Source organism: Hypanus sabinus, chromosome 15 (genome assembly GCF_030144855.1).
Source record: "Hypanus sabinus isolate sHypSab1 chromosome 15, sHypSab1.hap1, whole genome shotgun sequence".
Taxonomy (NCBI): Eukaryota; Metazoa; Chordata; class Chondrichthyes; order Myliobatiformes; family Dasyatidae; genus Hypanus; species Hypanus sabinus.
In genome coordinates this window covers 18,506,520-18,524,745 of record NC_082720.1, presented here as the reverse complement: position 1 = coordinate 18,524,745, position 18,226 = coordinate 18,506,520, and the positions used below count along the sequence as shown (strand labels likewise).

The window sequence follows — 18,226 nt, the reverse complement described above, 5'->3', positions numbered from 1 at the left end:
ATGGAGTAATCATTAGCTGCCTGAATGAATGGAGTTCCAACACCACCAAGCTCAATGCAATCAAAGCACAGGTTACTAGTCAGCCATCCTATTCATCACACTGAATCAGAGCACTCACTCTGATCATTAATGTATCTAGGCTGAATTTTAATACTTTATTTGTGAAGCTTGTATGGTCTTTATCCAATAAGGTTCAGAAAAGGAGAGCAAAGCAAATAACTAAATTCTATAAGAACTTAGATTTTGTCACATAAAACATATCTACATTAGAAAAATTACTATTATTTGACAACATTGCTACCAGAATATGGCACTAGTTTAAGCATTATGCAATAAAGTTTTGTATCATTTCAGGAAAAAGCAAAAATCATTAAGTAGATTATATTAATTTCTTCAACTACACAAGATGGAAATTAGTTGCTTACATTTTTAGACCGTTGAATACTTTTGAACATGTCTGTTATGTCTTACCCGAACATACAGGAGATTGGATAGAGTGTCCATATTCTCTATTCTATATGGATCTTGATTCCGTAACTCATTAAAAAGGGTTAAAGCTCTATCAATGTCTAAGGATCGCAAAAAAATGGAAAACAAAATCAGCATTTGCTGAACTTATGATGCTCAAACATATCCAGATTGGAACATAATGAATCAGAAGAACCTTTCATCCAGCAAACGTAGGGCTGGGCATTCTTACATACTTTCTCAGCAAAGCACACTGATGATTAAGAAGTTTTTATAAGTTATAAAACTAAAACAAGAAATGTTTATAATCATCCCAATTTCAAAACAAATATAGAAGTGCTCAATTAAAAAAAAATCAAAAATTAACCTTGGGTACACTTAGTTAAATTAGTTGAGCCAGTAAATGACCATCATCTTGCAGTCACCTTCACACACACAGTAACATACAAAACATTCAATGAATTGGAGGGACATTGGACTGTGGTAGCACAGAATTTCTTCAGCAAAAGCAGATGTCAATGGTAAGAAGCTGATACAATTTTAGCCAGAGAAAACAAGAGATAGATTTTAATTTGAGTTTTGAATAGTTATTTGGCAAGGACTAGTTTCTTGGTAAATAAACAAATTATCAGGACAGTTTAACAAGAACACAAATTCTGGAAGAACCCAGCCAGTAAATCAGCATCTACCAAAACATAATCAGTTTTAGGTCAGGGACTCTCCTCAGAATTGAAATATTAAATGATTCCTTGTCCCACAGATGCTACTTGACCGGCAGAGATTTTCCAGCTTTTAAGTTTTTTTGGTTCCGATTTCAGTATCTTCAATTTTTTTTTTGTTTTCCTCATTAAACTTGAACCAGAGCTTCAACTCAATTTTAGCTCTTAGCTTATACACATAACTGTCTAAAAAGGTACAATTCATTCAAACTGTCACAGAATATAAAGCACAATTTTATTCAAACCAACTTGAGTTTCCATAATCATCTAGACTTTTATTTTTAAGTAGTGCTGGAAGCACACATCCCTGGTCTAAATTAATCAGTGATGGGAATTACTGCTAATTGCATGTGTCTGCCAGCCTCTTGCAAGCAAAGGAACTAATAAATATGTTTGAAAAGGTCTGTGTGTAGTCAGGTTTATTGAGAACATGACTACTCCTTTCTGCAACAATGGAAAATGTGTATTTCAGATTTTTAAAAAATAATTTACAAACAGGTTGCTCACTGATTAAAGAATTTTTTGAGATAAACTAATCTTGTCTGCAATTAATCAAATTTTAATGAGACGCTGCTCTAACTAAATCAAGAGAAGCATATTAAAGAAAAATCTGCATTGGTATTACCAAATAGACTCAGCACTTCTCTCTATAGATGCTGCCTGGCCTGCTGCGTTCCACCAACATTTTGTGTGTCACTCCTTCTTTATCTGTGCCAAAGCCTCTTTTCCAGCAGATCAGATAAATGTGATTGGTTTCAATCAGGTAGATAGGGGGAAGCTGTTTCATTAGCATTTGGTTTTAGGACCAGTCACAGATAGAAAATGCAAGCCACAACATATGAATGAGAGGATACAGATTGTGCAAAGCAGTTATTGCCTGGAATTCAGAATGTTGGACTGTAGGTTTCATCCAGGTTTTAAAAACAGAAATGGATAGGCACTTCAAAGTGCATAATTTGTAGAACAGTGAAGAAAGAGTAAGTTTCAAGCTTTAGAGACGTTGCTATGGATAAAGCAATGGATGAGATGGTTGAGAAGCTGCCAATGCCATATCACAAAATAATATACAGTGATGGCTGATGGTGGTGGTGGGAGACTTGGGGTTGATAGTTGGAAAGCACTTTAGTATCTCCTTAAAGGCGGTTACCAAGAACATAACTGCTGCTATGTCACAGAAGTGGGGTAAGCCTCACATTTTTAAAAATTTCTTGGCATCTTGCACAAGTAAGCTGATGTGCTTATCTAAAACTAGGTCAATAGGATTCCCATTTATGAAATACCCCAAACTCGTCTTTGTTCATTTTACATACAAAATTATCTATCAAAAAGAGTGAAGCATTTCTGGAGTAACTGGGTTAGTTCAAAATAAGTTATCACAGTTCAGAGTAAATTTATTATTAAAGAACATACACGTCACCATTTACAACCTGAAATTCATTTTCTTATGGGCATACTCAATAAATCCAATAGCCATAATAGAATCAATGAAAGACCCCACCAACAGGCCTGACTAGTGTGCAAAAGACAACAAAAAGAAGAAAATAACAAATATTAAGAACATGAGATGAAGGATCCTTGAAAGTGAGTCTATAGGTTATGGGAACAGTTCAGTGATGGGGTGAGTAAAGTTGAGTGAAATTATCCCCTCTGGTTCAGGAGCCTGATGGTTGAGAGGTACTTCAGGATCTTAACGTGAACTTTTATAAAGTATTGACTTCTAGAAATTGAAGTTGAAAAACAATAGGTTTTATAATTATTAATCTAAGATGAAGGCCACCTCAATTGGATCAATGCAAAAATGAAGCAACTGCAATCCACTCCTAATACTGACCTCTGACATTGTGATAAGCCACAGCAATTTGAGAGATGATATAAGTGCTTTTGGAAAAGCCAGCGTCAATCAGGTTTTGATATTTCTGAAGTGCCTCTTCAATTAACTGCAGCTCTGTGTAAATGTGAGCCAGGAAGAATTCTTTCATCCATGTACTGGGCAGAACCATGGGCTTGAGCTGCAAGAGAAAAGCAAAGGATACTTGGTAACAGCAATGTGTACAAGTGAACATTAAAATCATTACAATCAGAACTTTAACAAATATTTTACAGAAAAATAAAATTCATCTCTCTGCCTTTTCCCATGATAGAGAAAATCTTCAGAAACAGTACACTGTTGTAGGTAATCTTTTTAAAGGCAGAGATGCCAACTCCAGATCAACAGTTCAACTAGAGGTCTGCCTTTCCTTTCAAATACAGATCAGAGCTGAATAAGGGCACTTCTATGCAATGCAATAGTTTAAATTAGCTTTTATTCATTTTTAAATCAGCAACACTTCAGAGAATATTTAATTTCATTAAGCCCAAATTCCAATATTCTAAAGCTTACATATTCTATGCTTATCTTTCCACTGTAGAGAAAAATGATACTTAGAACAGAACAGTATAAATATATACAGAATGCATTACAGAACAGCATGGACCCTTTGGCCCGCAATGTCGTGCCAACCAATGAATCTACTTCAAGACTAATCTAACCCTTCCCACTTACATAGCATAGACCCTTCATTTTTCTCACCCACAGGCATAACTTAGTCTCTATAAATAAATCAATGTTATGTAAATATATTTGTCAAGATAGATTCTCCGCAGAAAGGAAAAAAATTACCTACCATCTCCTTGTCAGTAATGAGGTTACAGAGTTCAAGCCAAGCTCCCCAATGCAGCGGCAAACTATGTGTAGCTTCCACAAACACATCAACGGCTTCTTTAATCAAGTCAAGCTTTCGTAGAACTACTCCATACCTAATATAGAAATTCTAACTTAATGTCATTATATATAACAGTGTCAACCAATCTATACTTGCGTCTAAGCTTAAATTAACAACTTATTACAAATAGCATATATCCCTGGTTACAACTAAAACTCATTTACATTGTTATTTAATGAGATGATATTGTGCAATTTTAAACAGTCAAGTTTATACATTTCAATTCCCATGCTAAAGTGAATGCCTTCTTCAAATTTTCTCTACCTCATCTCTACAAAAGGTACCGACTCTTACTTGCACAAGTCATTAAAACTGGAGCTCTAAATGTGCACCCAATCACTTTCCTTTTTAATGCTCGCTAGTTAGTTAATTAATATTCACATTATACTTACATGAATTCCACACTTCTGCCTTACTCTGTTAACAATGTTCTTTCATAATTCCAGACTTTTCTCACCACTACTCTGACCAGGAATCACTTTCATACAGATTATTTCTAGTCTGAAGAGGATCTATTTGACACTATTGCCAGGATTATTTTCCATCCATCTACACTTGGGCCTCCTTGTTCAATCGTACGATTTGCTGTTTAGATTTATCCATTCTAGATCACCTCCTTTTAAAGATGAAAAGAACAATTCCCTCTAAACTTTCCCAATACCTTAGCACTAGCTACCAGTCCTACAGTTGCTCAAAGGTCATGAACACCTTTGTTTCCAGAGCTGAACACAGAAATAAAAATGTGATCAAAGCAATGCCAACTGAAAGCAAAACTTCAGAAAACGTGTTACCATGGTTTTGGTTCAGCCCTATAGTAAGGAAATTATAGACCAATTAGCCTGACCTTAGTGGTTGGGAAGTGAATTGTTAAGGATGAGGTGATGGGAATACTTGGTGACACAGGACAAGATAGTACAAAGTCAGTGTGGTTTCCTTCAGGGAAAATCCTGCCAGACAAACCTGTTGGAATTCTTTGAGATTACAAGTTGGATAGATAAAGGGAATGCAATGGATGTTGTATATTTGGTCTTTCTGAAGGCCTTTGTCAAGGTGTTACATATGAGGCTGCTTACCAAGTTAAGAGCCCATGGTATGACAGGAAAGTTACTAACATGGTTAGACCATTGGCTGATTGGTAGGAGGCAGTGAGTGGGAATAAAGGGATCCTTTTCTGGTCAGCTGCCAGTGACTGGTGGTGTCCCGCAGGGTCGGTATTGGGACCACATGTTTTTATGCTGTATATAAATGATTTAGATGATGAAATAGATGGCTTTGTTGCCAAGTTTGCAGATGATATGAAGATAGATGGAGGGGCAGGTAGTGTTGAGGAAACAGGTAGGATGCAGAAGGGCTTAGACAGATTAGGAGAATGGGCAAGAAAGTGGCAAATGAAATACAATATTGGAAAATGCATGGTTATGCACTTTGGTAGTAGGAATAAATGTGCAGACTAATTTCTAAACAGGGAGAAAATCCAGGAATCTGAGATGCAGAGGGACTTGGGAGTCCTCGTGCAGAACACACTAAAGATTAACTTGTAGGTTAAGTTGGTGATGAGGAAGGCAAATGCCACGTTAGCATTCATTTCAAGTGGTCTAGAACACAAGAGCAAGGAAGTGATGCTGAGGCTTTATAAGGCACTGTTGAGGCCTCACTTTGAGTACTGTGAGCCGTTTTGGGCCCCTCATCTTAGAAAAGGTGTGCTGGCATTGGAGAGGGTCCAGAGGAGTTCACAAGGATGATTCCAGGAATGAAAGGGTTATTATACGAGGAACGTTTGATGGCTCTGGGACTGCACTCACTGGAATTCAGAAGGATGAGGGGGGGGGGGATCTCATTGAAACCTTTTGAATGTTGAAAAGCCTAGGCAGAAAAGGATGTTTCTCATGGTGGGAGAGTCTAGAACAGGGGTGGGCAAACTTTTTGACTTGTGGGCCACAAAGGGTTCTAAAATTTGACAGGGGGGCCGGACCAGGAGCAGATGGATGGAGTGTTTTGGTAATACACCTCATAAGAGAAAATAAAATATCATGGGATATGTAGAAAACATGTGCTTTAATTTCAATTGAAAATGAACAAATGCATTACAACAAAATATCTGTCTTTGAAGTCCCATGGTATTTAGCTATTTATTGAAATGACTTTTAAAACACTGAAAATTAAATGAATAAAATACAGCTTTTTTAATAGTAACAGTTATTATTTTAAAGCACTGAAAATTCTGTTATCCTTCAAGATATTATCCTCATCACTCTCCTCCTGTCTTTATTTCAAAAACGGTAGGAGATGCAGGTCTACTTGTCCTGCTCCTTCTTACTCAATTGTCCCCTGTGCCAAAACTCAACAACGACCAGCACAAGGACAGAACAGTGACAGCGCGCCAGTATGCGGAGCGCGTTATTTGATCTGGAGCGCATTTTTTATTTTGAGAACGTACGTGCACCTGCGCACTACTCATGTCCATCACTTAACAGATATGACATGTAACATGTAAGGCTTATTGAAAAAAATATTTTCAAATGCATTTTTTACATAACACAACAAAGAAACTTATTTTTAATTTCAGTGGGAACAGTGTTGTTGGTCTCCCTTTTTAGTCAGCGCATCAAAGTCTGGATTAAGTTTTGTTGTGGCGATTCTCAGGATGGATCTGAGGTGTTGGTCAGTTAACTTGGATCTGTGGCTGGCTTTGTTGATGTTCACGACGCTGAATGCCTGTTCACACAAATAGGTCGAGCTGAACAACGCCAGCATCTTCTGTGCTGTCCTCCGGAGGTTTGGAAACACCTCTTTACCAAGTGAAGCATAGAAGTCATTCAGTTTAAGAGAGATGAACTTCTCTTTTAAGACTGGGTCAGACTGAAGGTCGATCAGTTCCAGCTGTAGCTCCTCTGGTGCTGTTTCAGGATCTTGTGACAGGGGACAGGCCACCAACTGAAGTGACTTGTCAATTTTTTCAAAATCAGAAAAGCGACGGCAGAATTCTCTGTGCAGCACATCCAGTGACTCGCTGTATTTTTTCACATTTGCGCTGGCCTCTTCCAGCGTGGCTAGTGTGGGAAAATGAGTGAATAACTTATTCAAAATTTGCCTGGAGAAAAAAGCCAGCTTGGATTTAAAGGCTTTCATGTTTGTGTACATGTCATGCATAAACTGATCCTTCCCCTGTAGCTTCACGTTCAGTTCATTCATGTGTGAAAATATATCCACAGCAAACGCAAAGTCACAAAGCCAGCTCTTGTTGCTCAGCTCAGGAAATTCACCGGCCTTCCTCAGTAACTCCAAAAATGCACCGATCTCCTCTTTGAGCTCCCATACTCGTTGAAACACTTTGCCCAAACTTAACCAGCGGACACGGGAGTGATAAAGTAGGTCTTGGTGATCCGCATCAGTTTCCTCCAGGAACGTGATGAACTGACGGTGCTGAAGTCCCCTTGCACGTATAAAGTTGACAAGTTTTACGACAGGATTCACAACATGATTCAGCTGTAATACCGATTTACATAGAGATTCCTGGTGGATGATGCAGTGAAGGAAAATAACATCCTGGTCAGGATTGTCATCTTTCACTTTATTCTGTATTCTCCTCAGCAGGCCGACATTTTTCCCCGTCAAACTAGGAGATCCATTTGTGGTGACGTTGATAAGTTTACTCCAAGGGAGCTTCATATTTTCGATGACAGCAGACACCCGGTCATACAAGTCCTCTCCCCGTGTTTTTCCTTTCAGAGACTCCATTGTCAAAAACTCCTCCGTTATTTCAAAAGTATTGTTAATTCCTCGGATAAAAATGAGGAGCTGAGCAGTGTCTTTTACATTGTTGCTTTCATCCAGTGCTAATGAATATAACGTGAACGACTCTGCCTTTTTATTTAAGTCGCTGGTTATATCTTCATCTATCAGTTCCACACGGCGAGTCACTGTCCTGCGTGATAAACTGATTTTTTCAAATTTGTCTTTGCTCTCCGGACACAATACACCTGCTGTCTCCACCATACTGTGGCGACCCATTTCCTGGCACATCCGAACCGGCTCACAATTAGATAGCCTACGGGGGTTTGCAAGCACAGAGCTTTGGAGCCTCTGCACCACGGGGGGCAGGTTGAGGGAGGCTTAAAGTGAGGCTGAAGATTTCGAATAAAGTTTTTCCTTCGACTGCAGTTACCGACTCCGTGTCGTAATTTTAGCGCTGCATGTAGCACACCGCTACAATACATTCTTTTAAAAACTCGCCTTCAGACAGAGGCTTGCTGGCCTTTGCTAATTTGAATGACAGCATAAAACTCGCCTTGGTACTTGACTCATGAATGGCAGTTTGACGGTGAAAAAAATTTTGTTGAGCCTGTAAATTAGCTGCCAACCTCTGAGCATTAGCTTCCCGTTCTTTCATTGACTTGTTGCTAGCATAGTTGGCATGTTTTGTGGCAAAGTGACGGCTGATATTATATTCTTTAAAAACCGCCACAGTCTCTTGGCATATCAGGCATACAGCAGTTGATCGGTGTTTGGTAAAAAGATATTTAGTTGTCCACTCCTTATTAAACACCTGACATTCTCTATCCACTTTTCTTTTCTTAGCTCCACTCATCTTTACAGAAGGGGTGAGAGGCCAAAGAGTAAAGCGCAAATGTGGAGTAATACGCTGCACCTCAACAAAGGTCAATGTATATAGAGTGCGTCATCTATTGGGAAAATGCCAGAATTGCGGGGGAAAAACGTTAACAAGGTTTATTAATATAATTTCATCAAGTTCTGCGTGCCGGATTAAAAAGCTTAACGGGCCGCATATGGCCCCCGGGCCGTAGTTTGCCCATGCCTGGTCGAGAACAAGAGGGCACAGCCTCAGGATAGAGGGGTGCTCTTTCAAAACAGAGATGCCAAGAAATTTCTTTAGCCAAAGGTTGGTGAATTTGTGGAATTTGTTGCTGCATGCAGCTGTGGAGGCCAGGTCATTGGGTGTATTTAAGGCTGAGATTGGTAGGCTCTTGATTGGACATGGCATCAAAGGTTAGAGGGAGAAGGCCGGGAACCGGGGTCAAGGAGGAGAAAAAAAAGGATCAGCTATGATTGAAAGGTGAGCAGACTCGATGGGCCAGATGGCTTAATTCTGCTCCACATATGTACAACATGTGCAGTAATACACGATTATTAAGAGAGGGGCAGTCCATACATTCATTCTGCTCTCTTTTTCTATTATGCTAAATCAGATGGAGATTCACCAGGATAACCTAGTAGTAGAGATACATAAACTCATACATACAAATAGAGTCCAAATCCATCCAGCTCCCGGGCTTTGTGCTTCTTGCTCAATTCCACTCGCAATTCCCTCAAAGTCTCATTCTTCACTTGTCCTTTCTCCAGAGGGCCTGCCAAACAGCCAGAAAATAAGCATTCAGTCCTGGGATTTCAAATACAGCTTTTATTCAGAGACCAACATTTTAACAGACCAATAATGCTGTCGCCTAGTGTTCCCAGGCAGTTACACAAACACACAATATCAGAATGACTTTCCAATATTGTGATTAATGTTAAAACACCACCATTGGTTATTTCCATGTAGCAAGAGGGTGAAAGGAATTAGCACTAATCACAGTATTATAATGAGCAATTATAGCACTGAATGTGTTGCCAAGTTGGGAACCAGAAGTGAACCCCTGCACTCTCCACTGAGACACTCTATCATTCCATGCCACAAGTATGGAGAAGCTGCCTGTGAGGAGCAGAACGAACAGCGTAGCTACTCAGTGCTGAGACTCGAGGCTCATATGGCTGTACCCTGTCGGCACTGAGTGTGTGCCATTGCAGGGGACTAGTGGAGCTGATTTAATTTGTTTATGACAAGCTCAATGACCTGCAACTGGCAGTCATCTAATTACCACGGGGAAATCTCTGGGCTGGGAACACTGGTGCAGCTGAAGAGAGGGCAAGACAGCAGCTTCAACCCTACCTGACAATAAAGAGTCTAAAGGATACATGCAATCCTTGAGCAGGCGCTGCCTATCCCCTGCAGTGATCTGCGTCAGCCAGCGTGTAGCCCTGAGCTCCACACCACGGTGTTGAGAGACTGCACTGTGGACTGACACTCCCATCACTAGCCCTCCGGGGCAGCCTCGCCACGTGATTTTTTGCTGAGGGAGGGTCAACACAGGGCAGGGGTTCACACCAGGTACCGAGCACCCAGATCCCTGGCACAACAATGTACAGGATACATCCATTTGACTGCTCAGAATGCAGCGCCAAGTGCATGAAGACAAATGAGTGCTGTGCAGAGCAGGGGCACCTATGTACAAGCCTTCACAGCCATTATTAAATGAATCAGTGAGAAATATTAAAGTTTATCAAGTATTGAGGTATTTTAATCACTGTCCCTGAACAGGTTAGTACCAATCCTGAAAATCAGTGAGCTCAGTTTAGTTATATTTTAAACATATATAAAGAAATAACAATATACAATTAGACTCATTATCTGAACCAATCTATAATGCTGCAGGTAAGTTACAGAGTAAGAGGTTCATTTTCAACTAAACTCCATGTTTAGTTTTTAAACTTTTTAAGATTAATTTTCCCTAGCAACTCCAATGATCATTTCAGCAATTTGCTTAAGGAGGCAGCAATGGATGTATTATCTAACTGGTGAAAGACTGCACCATGCTGTTGTGCAGAGGGACTTGGGAGTGCTTGTGCATGAATTGCAAATGTTTGGTTTTCAGATGCAACAGAAGCCAAATGGAAAGCTGGCCTTCATTGCTAAAGGGATTGAATTTAAGAGCAGAGACATATGTTGCAACTCTACCGAGCACTGCTAAGGCAGCACCTGGAGTACTGAACGCAGTCCTGGTCCCCTCACTGGAGGAAAGACATACTAGCTTTTGAAGTGGTGCAGATGGAGGCTTGTATGGTCAATTCTAGAGATGAGGGGGTTAACCTATGAGGAATGCTTGAGTCACGCAGGACTATACTCATTGGAATTCAGAAGAGAGGGGATCTTATAGAAAAATATGAAATTATGAAAGAGATAGATAAGCTGGAGATAGGAATGTTGTTTCCACTGGTAGATGAGACTAGTACCAGGGAACATAGCCTCAAGAATCAGGGAGTAGTCTTAGGATGGAGATATGGAGAAACTGCTTTCCTCAGAGAGCAGTGAATCTGTGAAATTCTCTGCTTAGGGAAGCAGTACAGGCTATCGCATTAAATATATTTAAGACACAGATAGATTTTTGCATAGCAGAAGAATTAAGGGCTCTGTGAAAAGGTAGGTAGGTGGAGCTGAGTCCATGGCCTGATCAGCCATGGTCTCATTGAACGGCGGAGCAGGCTCGACCAGCTAGGTGGTTACTTCTGCTTTTATTTCAGTTCTTATAGATACTAGTTAGAAATCTCCTGGCTTCTTCCTTGGTGTGCATGGAATTGATAGGATATAGCAGTTGCCAGTGCACAGCAGAATTTCAAGGGAATGGGACACATGAAGAAAATATCCCAAGATCCCAGCTGAAAGACAGCCCAAGACTATAATCAGAAAAAGGATCACATTCAATAGCTTGAGTGCTATATATGTTAAATAGCTCATTTCCATCACAGCATTAAAGATGAATAATGAACAGTACAAAGAAAGAAACCAAGCAAAAAATATATTGCAAAAATATACTTTACTACTGCTTAACAGAAAAAGTTTTTTTTTACCTAAACTGTCAACTGTTTCATCATCCTTCTTCTTTTCTCCAGACTAGAATAAAAAAAATACCTTTATAATCAGAGCCTGGAATTATAGCTACAATATTACAGAAACAAGAGTCGGGATAATCTTTGCAACACACGTTCTGTTTTAACTATAAAACCATTGTTTTGTGCTAAAACTGAAAGGCTAGATAAGCCACTTCGAACGGCTATTCATAGGCAATTTGGTATGGGTTTGGGGTGATGTACAGGAGAAGCAGGTTGTCTGCTTTCCTTCTTGGCAATTCAAGGAGGAAATAAAGAACAAGCTTTCATTAAAAAGTACTTTGGTATGGAAACAGCAATGCCCTTGAATGGAAAATCCTACAAAAAGTAGTGGATACAAGCCATCCATCACGGGTGTAGCCCTTTCCAGCACTGAGCACATCTGCATGAAGCACTGTCACAGGAAAGCTGCATTGATCATCAAGGACCCCCACCATCCAGGCCACGTCCTCTTTTCGCTGTTGCCATCAGGAAGGTGGTACAGGAGCCTCAGGATCCTCACCACCAGGTTCAGGAACAGTTATTATCTCTCAACCATCAGGCTCTTTTTTAAAAAAAAATATTTATTTATTAAATTTTAGAAAATTACAAGAATAAATGTGACGATAAAATAGTAAGAAAAATAATATTAATCCTCCCCCCTCCCCTTAACCCTTATCTAAAGAAAAAAAGAAAGAAGGAAGAAGAAGATTGCCTGAATATCAGAGGATCCCCACATGCTCCATGGAGTTCAAAATAATTTTATTTTTATTTTTTATTTTTCTTTCTCCAATTACTTTATAATTTTATCTTCAAAGGACTATGTATTTAATCCTATCTTTTGTAAGTATGGGAACCAAATTTTCAAAAATATATCATATTCATTTCTTAGATTGTATGCAATTTTTTCAAGTGGAATACAACTATGTATTTCATTATTCCAAAGATCCAAAGTTAAATATAAATCAGATTTCCAAGTAACTGCGATAACTTTTTTGGCTACTGCCAATGCAATTTTTATAATTTTTTTCTGATATTTATTCAATTTAAGTTTCAGTATTGTCCCTTCAATGTCTCCTAATAAAAATAATACTGGACTATGTGGAAGTTGTATACCATCAGGCTCTTAAATCAAAGGAGGTAACTTTATTTAACTTCACTTGATGACTGAACTGTTCCCACTAACTATGCCCTCACTTTCAAGGACTTTCCATCTCACATTCTCAACATTTATTGCTTATTTATTTTTTCTTTCTTTATTTGCAGTTTATTGTTTTTTGCATATCAGTTGTTTGTCCTGTTGGGTGCGGTCTTTCATTGATTCCACCACGTTTCTTGGATTGACTCAGTATGCCAGTAAGAAAACGAATCTCAGGATTGTACATGGTGACATATATGTACTTTCATAATAAATTTACTTTGAATTTTTATATCCTCATGTCATATCAATGCACATCATTAATACAGGTAGTTCTGCTGCAATGCGTGTTTCCATAATGCAGATCAGATATAATGTGATGGATGAATTAGGGAATGCTGTTTGTGTTATAATGCAATTGGGACTAGAGAACCACTCAGGAATGACTTTGAAAACTGTTCGTGGCTGGATTCCCGACCTGCAACCTACTCATAAATCAAGCAAATAACAAAGTTCCCGCATGAAAGAAGATGCCTACAGCTCCACAACAGTCTGCAAATCCATACCACCAATCTCCCAAACATTCATTCATTCATATATATTATATACACACATCTGGAGAAACTAATAGGAAAGAAGCACCAGAAGAAGAAAGACAACGATTAACCCACCAAACCACCCGGTCACACTGATAGGTGCTTACAGGGTCAATGCAGGCTTGCAGCAATCTCATCATTAATGAATGTATCCTTACCAGATATCTGGAATACATATATAGGAAGTAAGCTTTCTGACTCTGACAGCCTTTGAGAAAATACGCCGCTCGGTCATACTCCTTCAAATCAAAATACGATTTGGCCAAAGTGTAGGCATCTAAATCTGCCAGATCTTCCTAAGTACAAACAAGATGTTATGAAAGATACATCAGACAGAAACATAAAATCTATTATAAAATGCAGACATAGCTCCCATCCTTTATAGTGAATCTATTCAACAGATATTCATCTTCAGGGTTTTGTTAATGAAAATAAGTAATTGAACTGGAATTTCAATACCACCCTTTCCCCAAAGCAAACAAGTGAAAAGTACAAATATATTACTAAAACCTCTGTTCCAAGTAAAATATGCTTCTTCTTTCTAAATAACCCAGTGCTCCTAGTGGTAAGTCTTACAGCAGGGTAACAGCTCTTCAGGCTACCACATCCATGCCAGCCATTGCACCCATCTCTACTTATACTGTTTACCCATTTGAGGTCCATAGCTTTCTATAGGTAGGTGATTCAAGTACTCATCGAGATGCTTCTTGAATGTTGAGACTCTGAGGGGTATAGATGGAGTAAATGCAGGCAGGCTTATTCCACTAAGGTTGCTTGGGACTACAACTAGAGGTTATAGATTAAGGGTGAAAAGTGAAAAGTTTAACGGGAACCTGAGGGGAAACTTCTTCACTCAGAGGGTCGTGAGAGTGTGAGATGAGCTGCCAGTACAAGTAGTGCATGTGATCTTGATTTCAATGTTTAAGAGTAGTTTGGATAGGTACATGCATAATAGTGGCATGGAAGGCTATGGTCCTGGTGCAGTTTGATGAGAGTAGGTAGTTTAAATAGTTCAGCACAGTCCAGATGGGCCAAATGGATTATTACTTTGCTGCACTTCTTAATGATTCTATATACTTCCACAACCTTTTCAGGCATTTTCCAGATTTCAACTACCCAATATGAAAGAAGATCTCTTCAGATCTGCACTAAACCTCTCAACTCAAGCCTATGCCCTCTTATCTTTAACAACCCCAACATGAGGAAGATGAGATCTTTCACCTGACCATACTGGAATCCTTCATAATTTTTATACCATTTAGCCTCTTCTGCTGAAAGTAAAACAAACCTAGTCTGTGCAATCACCTCCTGTAAATAAGATGCTGCAATTTAGCAACGAACTGTGACTACATAAGTGATTGCAGATGCTGGAATCTGGAACCAGAGATGGAGCAATACAGCATTGACACAGACTATTCAGCTCAACTAGTCCATGCTGATCACAGTGCCCGCTCAGCTAGGTGATGCAGTCTTGACTCAAAACATTGACTCCCCTGGCTCCACAGATGTTGCCTAACCCACCAAGTTTCTCCAGCAATTTATTTTGTGCTTGACCTCTTAGTGAATCTTCTCTGCACCTTGTAAAGTAGCCGCCAGAAGTGCACATAATACTCCAAGCGTGGCTTCATCACTGTTATAAAGCTATAACATGACACCCCAACTCAATGTCATCAGGTATTCACTGGACTTCTTCAGCATCTTCTCTACCTACACTGGGTCTGTGTATGTCCTATCGTTGTTTGCCCTCCCAAAATACATCAACACACACCTCTAAGGATTAAATTTCATCTGTCCACCCACTTTTACACCATGCTGTAGCCTTTAATGCCCCCATTTCCCCCTAGCAAATTCTAAAACACACAAATGTAATTTCTGGTCAAATGCATTATTACACTCTTTGTTCTGTGCCTGCCTAAATCAATTCAATCTTTATTATTCATTTAAACAAAAGACTGTCATACCTCTGATAATGGAGGGACAGGAGGCAGCTCATCCTTAGGAAGAGGATCCAAAGAGAAAGCCAGCTCTGAAGCCCTGGTCAAATGACATCAGAATGTAACACACATGTACTAACACAATTTTTGCATGCAGACAACTTAGGTGCTCAAAGTACAGTATTCATTTTGAGTAGCACACACAAAATGCTAGAGAAACTCAGCAGTCTGAGTGTGTTACTCTGAATCTTCAGCATCACCTCTTGGTTACTATTCATTTTAAGAAATATTCCTTTTCATCATCCAGGACTGCAGTTACTTTTTAACTACTTGTATTAGAAATATTTATATATTCTCTGGATTGAAGCACCACTGCCTGGTTAATTACTTATAGTCCAACAAGCCACACTGCCCAGCAACCCAACTACCTAACATTAGCAAAGGTGCTTGACAACATTAGAAATGGAAGCCAGAGTAGACCGTTTGCCCGATCAGTCTGCTCAACTATTCAACTAGAGCTTTGATGTCAACACTACTTTCCTATCCTTTCTCGCATTCCTTGATTCCTCTGCCATAATCAGAGTCAGATTTAGTATCACTCCATATGTCATAAAATTTGTTGTCTTTGAGGCAGTAAAATAGAAAAAATGTTAATTATATATTAAATAGTTAAATTAACTAGTACAAAAATTAGAATAAGAAAGTAGTGAGTTAGTGTTCAAGTGATGGCTGAGGGGAAGAAGCTGCTCCTGAATTGTTGAGTCTGTTCTGTCAGTCTTCTGTACCTCTTTCCTGATGGTAGTAATGAGAAGAGGGCATGTCCTGAGTGATGGGAGTTCCTTAATGATAGATGCTGCCTTTTTGAGGCATCACTCCTTAAAGATGTGCTGGATATTATGGAGGCTAGTGCACATGATGGAGCTGACTAAGCTTACAAATCTCTGCAGCTTACTTCAATATTTTCAATTTTGAATGCAATCTATGATTTACTCTTGCGACACAAGAAATTGCAGATGCTGGAATCTGAAGCAAAGAAACAAATAACTGGAGGAACACTGTGTAGAACACTACAGGAAGGAACAATATGTAGGAGGTTAAAGCATTGTTAATGTTTTGTGTTGAGACCCTCTTCATGGTCTTTCATTCATTTTTCATGGTATCTGGTAAACTCCAAAAATACATTATGTCTCCACATTTATGAATTCCCATTTACATTGAGACTGCAATCCCTACTTGTAGATTTCAGCCAGAGAACAAATCCACCATACAACCCCTTTAAGAATTTGCCACTAGTTAATATACAAATGTTCACCCAGAACAAATATAACAGTACAAAATTCTTTGAAAAAAAAGGAATATTCCACAAGCACGCACAACTTCACAAATTTACACCTATATCTGGTAGATGAATGTACAGCACAGCCTTCTCCATTACACAAACAACAATCAGAAGTCTTGTACTTACACTTTGCATCAGTACAGAGTAGCTTGTAAGCAGTTAATATAGAAGAGACTAATCTCAGACAAATTGAAAACACTTTTTATATGATTTTCCTGTTAACAAAATAGATAAGTGGAGCATTGGAGAAAGCCCAGAGTTGAGTCCAATAGAGATCAGTGGATCAAACTTTGTTTCATCTGAAGCACATCACTTCAGACAAAGTAACTTTCCTGATAACCCTGGACCAAGGTGTATTAAGTTTCTCAAGGGAAAAGATTTATTCCCACCCAGCAAATATAGTCTCCAATCACCTTGGGATCCCCTCTGCCTTGACTTTATGCCTAGATCAGGGTTCTTACTCATCAGATTCAGCATCTGTAGGCTGTTTCCTTTCATCGCCAACGAGTTATGTCTCTAACTCTTTGCTCTCCCCCCTCCCCCCCACAAGCTGGTTGCATCTGCACCCTTGTTGTCCTTTCTTTATCTGTTTCTACCTATCACCCATCATCTACTGTCATCCAACTCCAGTCTGGCTATAACCGCTCACCAAGCCCCTCTTCACCTGGTTTCACCTATCACCTCCTAATCCCTGTCTCACCTCCTTATACTGACAATCTTCTGTCTACATGCTCGGTCTTGATGCATAGTCCTGACCTCCACCCACCCCACAAATGCGGATCCACTGAGTTCCTTCAGCAGTTTCTGTTGTTGTTCCTGGTTCTCCGTTTAGTCAGTTGAGCAGCAACTTCTCCAAGGCGCCAACCGGGCGATGCCGCCAGCCCTGCACCATCTCCCCCCTGAGGACCTGCCTCCCACTCCCACCTCCCTTTCTCCTTCCCCCAAACCCGGAGCGTTCGGCTCCCCACCACCCCTGTCCCAGAGGCCTGCCCCACACGTCGCCTCTCCCGGGGGCAGCAAAACATCAGGTCCGAGCACCGGAAAGGAGAGGCCAACGGGAGCCGCAGGGCGCAGGCCATCAGCGCTCCCTACTGCTGAGACTCACCACTTGGCGCTTTGCAGCAGCCCGCGTTCCCGGCACAAACCGCTCACCGCCATCAAACCGCGCTTCACCTCTTTCAGCTCTGGAAACTCCACCGCCGTCGCCATTTTTCCTTGCAGCCAATCGCAGCACCTCCTCACCTACCAGCATCCGCTTCCTTGATTGGCCAAGCACTTTCGGCTAGGGAGCGCATCAGATGATGATCGACAGCTGTCCATCACTGCTCCAAGTTTGATTACCGGAACTACAAAAGGACAATTTGTTCATAATATTGATTAAACATTAGCAAATATGCTAAAATATTAACAACTAAATGAGTTATCAATTATTATCCTCATGTCACCGTTGTTATGTTGAAACGCACACCGCACTTGGGTTAAAATACACAGTACAACTGGGGTAATATCATGCAAACATTTTGCTGCAATTAAAATAGTTATTGCAAGTCTCCAGTCTTCTATTTAGAA

The 18,226-nt window shown here is 39.9% G+C and overlaps 2 protein-coding genes across 6 annotated transcripts in view; both read right to left on the bottom strand.

Moving 5' to 3' along the window:
* Positions 1 to 17,979, bottom strand: part of cdc23 (CDC23 (cell division cycle 23, yeast, homolog)) — a 36,433-nt gene extending 18,454 nt beyond the window's left edge. Inside the window, exons 1-8 of one of the 5 annotated variants that reach the window (XR_009515822.1) lie at positions 17,763 to 17,979; positions 15,346 to 15,418; positions 13,543 to 13,680; positions 11,633 to 11,675; positions 9,210 to 9,315; positions 3,851 to 3,983; positions 3,019 to 3,196; positions 472 to 569 (exon numbers count right to left, since the gene is read on the bottom strand). Coding sequence is in view for 4 of the 5 variants with exons in the window: in XM_059990057.1 (XP_059846040.1) it covers positions 472 to 569; positions 3,019 to 3,196; positions 3,851 to 3,983; positions 9,210 to 9,315; positions 11,633 to 11,675; positions 13,543 to 13,680; positions 15,346 to 15,418; positions 17,763 to 17,866 (873 nt within the window). In the remaining variant the exon portion in view is untranslated. The remainder of the gene's footprint in view (positions 1 to 471; positions 570 to 3,018; positions 3,197 to 3,850; positions 3,984 to 9,209; positions 9,316 to 11,632; positions 11,676 to 13,542; positions 13,681 to 15,345; positions 15,419 to 17,762) is intronic. The other 4 variants (XM_059990057.1, XM_059990059.1, XM_059990058.1 and 1 more) reach the window with 4 other exon arrangements.
* On the bottom strand, positions 6,054 to 9,179 carry LOC132405337 (general transcription factor II-I repeat domain-containing protein 2-like). The gene has a single exon (XM_059990061.1). It carries the CDS (start codon positions 7,970 to 7,972, stop codon positions 6,512 to 6,514), a length of 1,461 nt encoding a protein of 486 aa, XP_059846044.1. The 5' UTR covers positions 7,973 to 9,179; the 3' UTR covers positions 6,054 to 6,511.
* Positions 17,980 to 18,226: the final 247 nt, after the last annotated feature.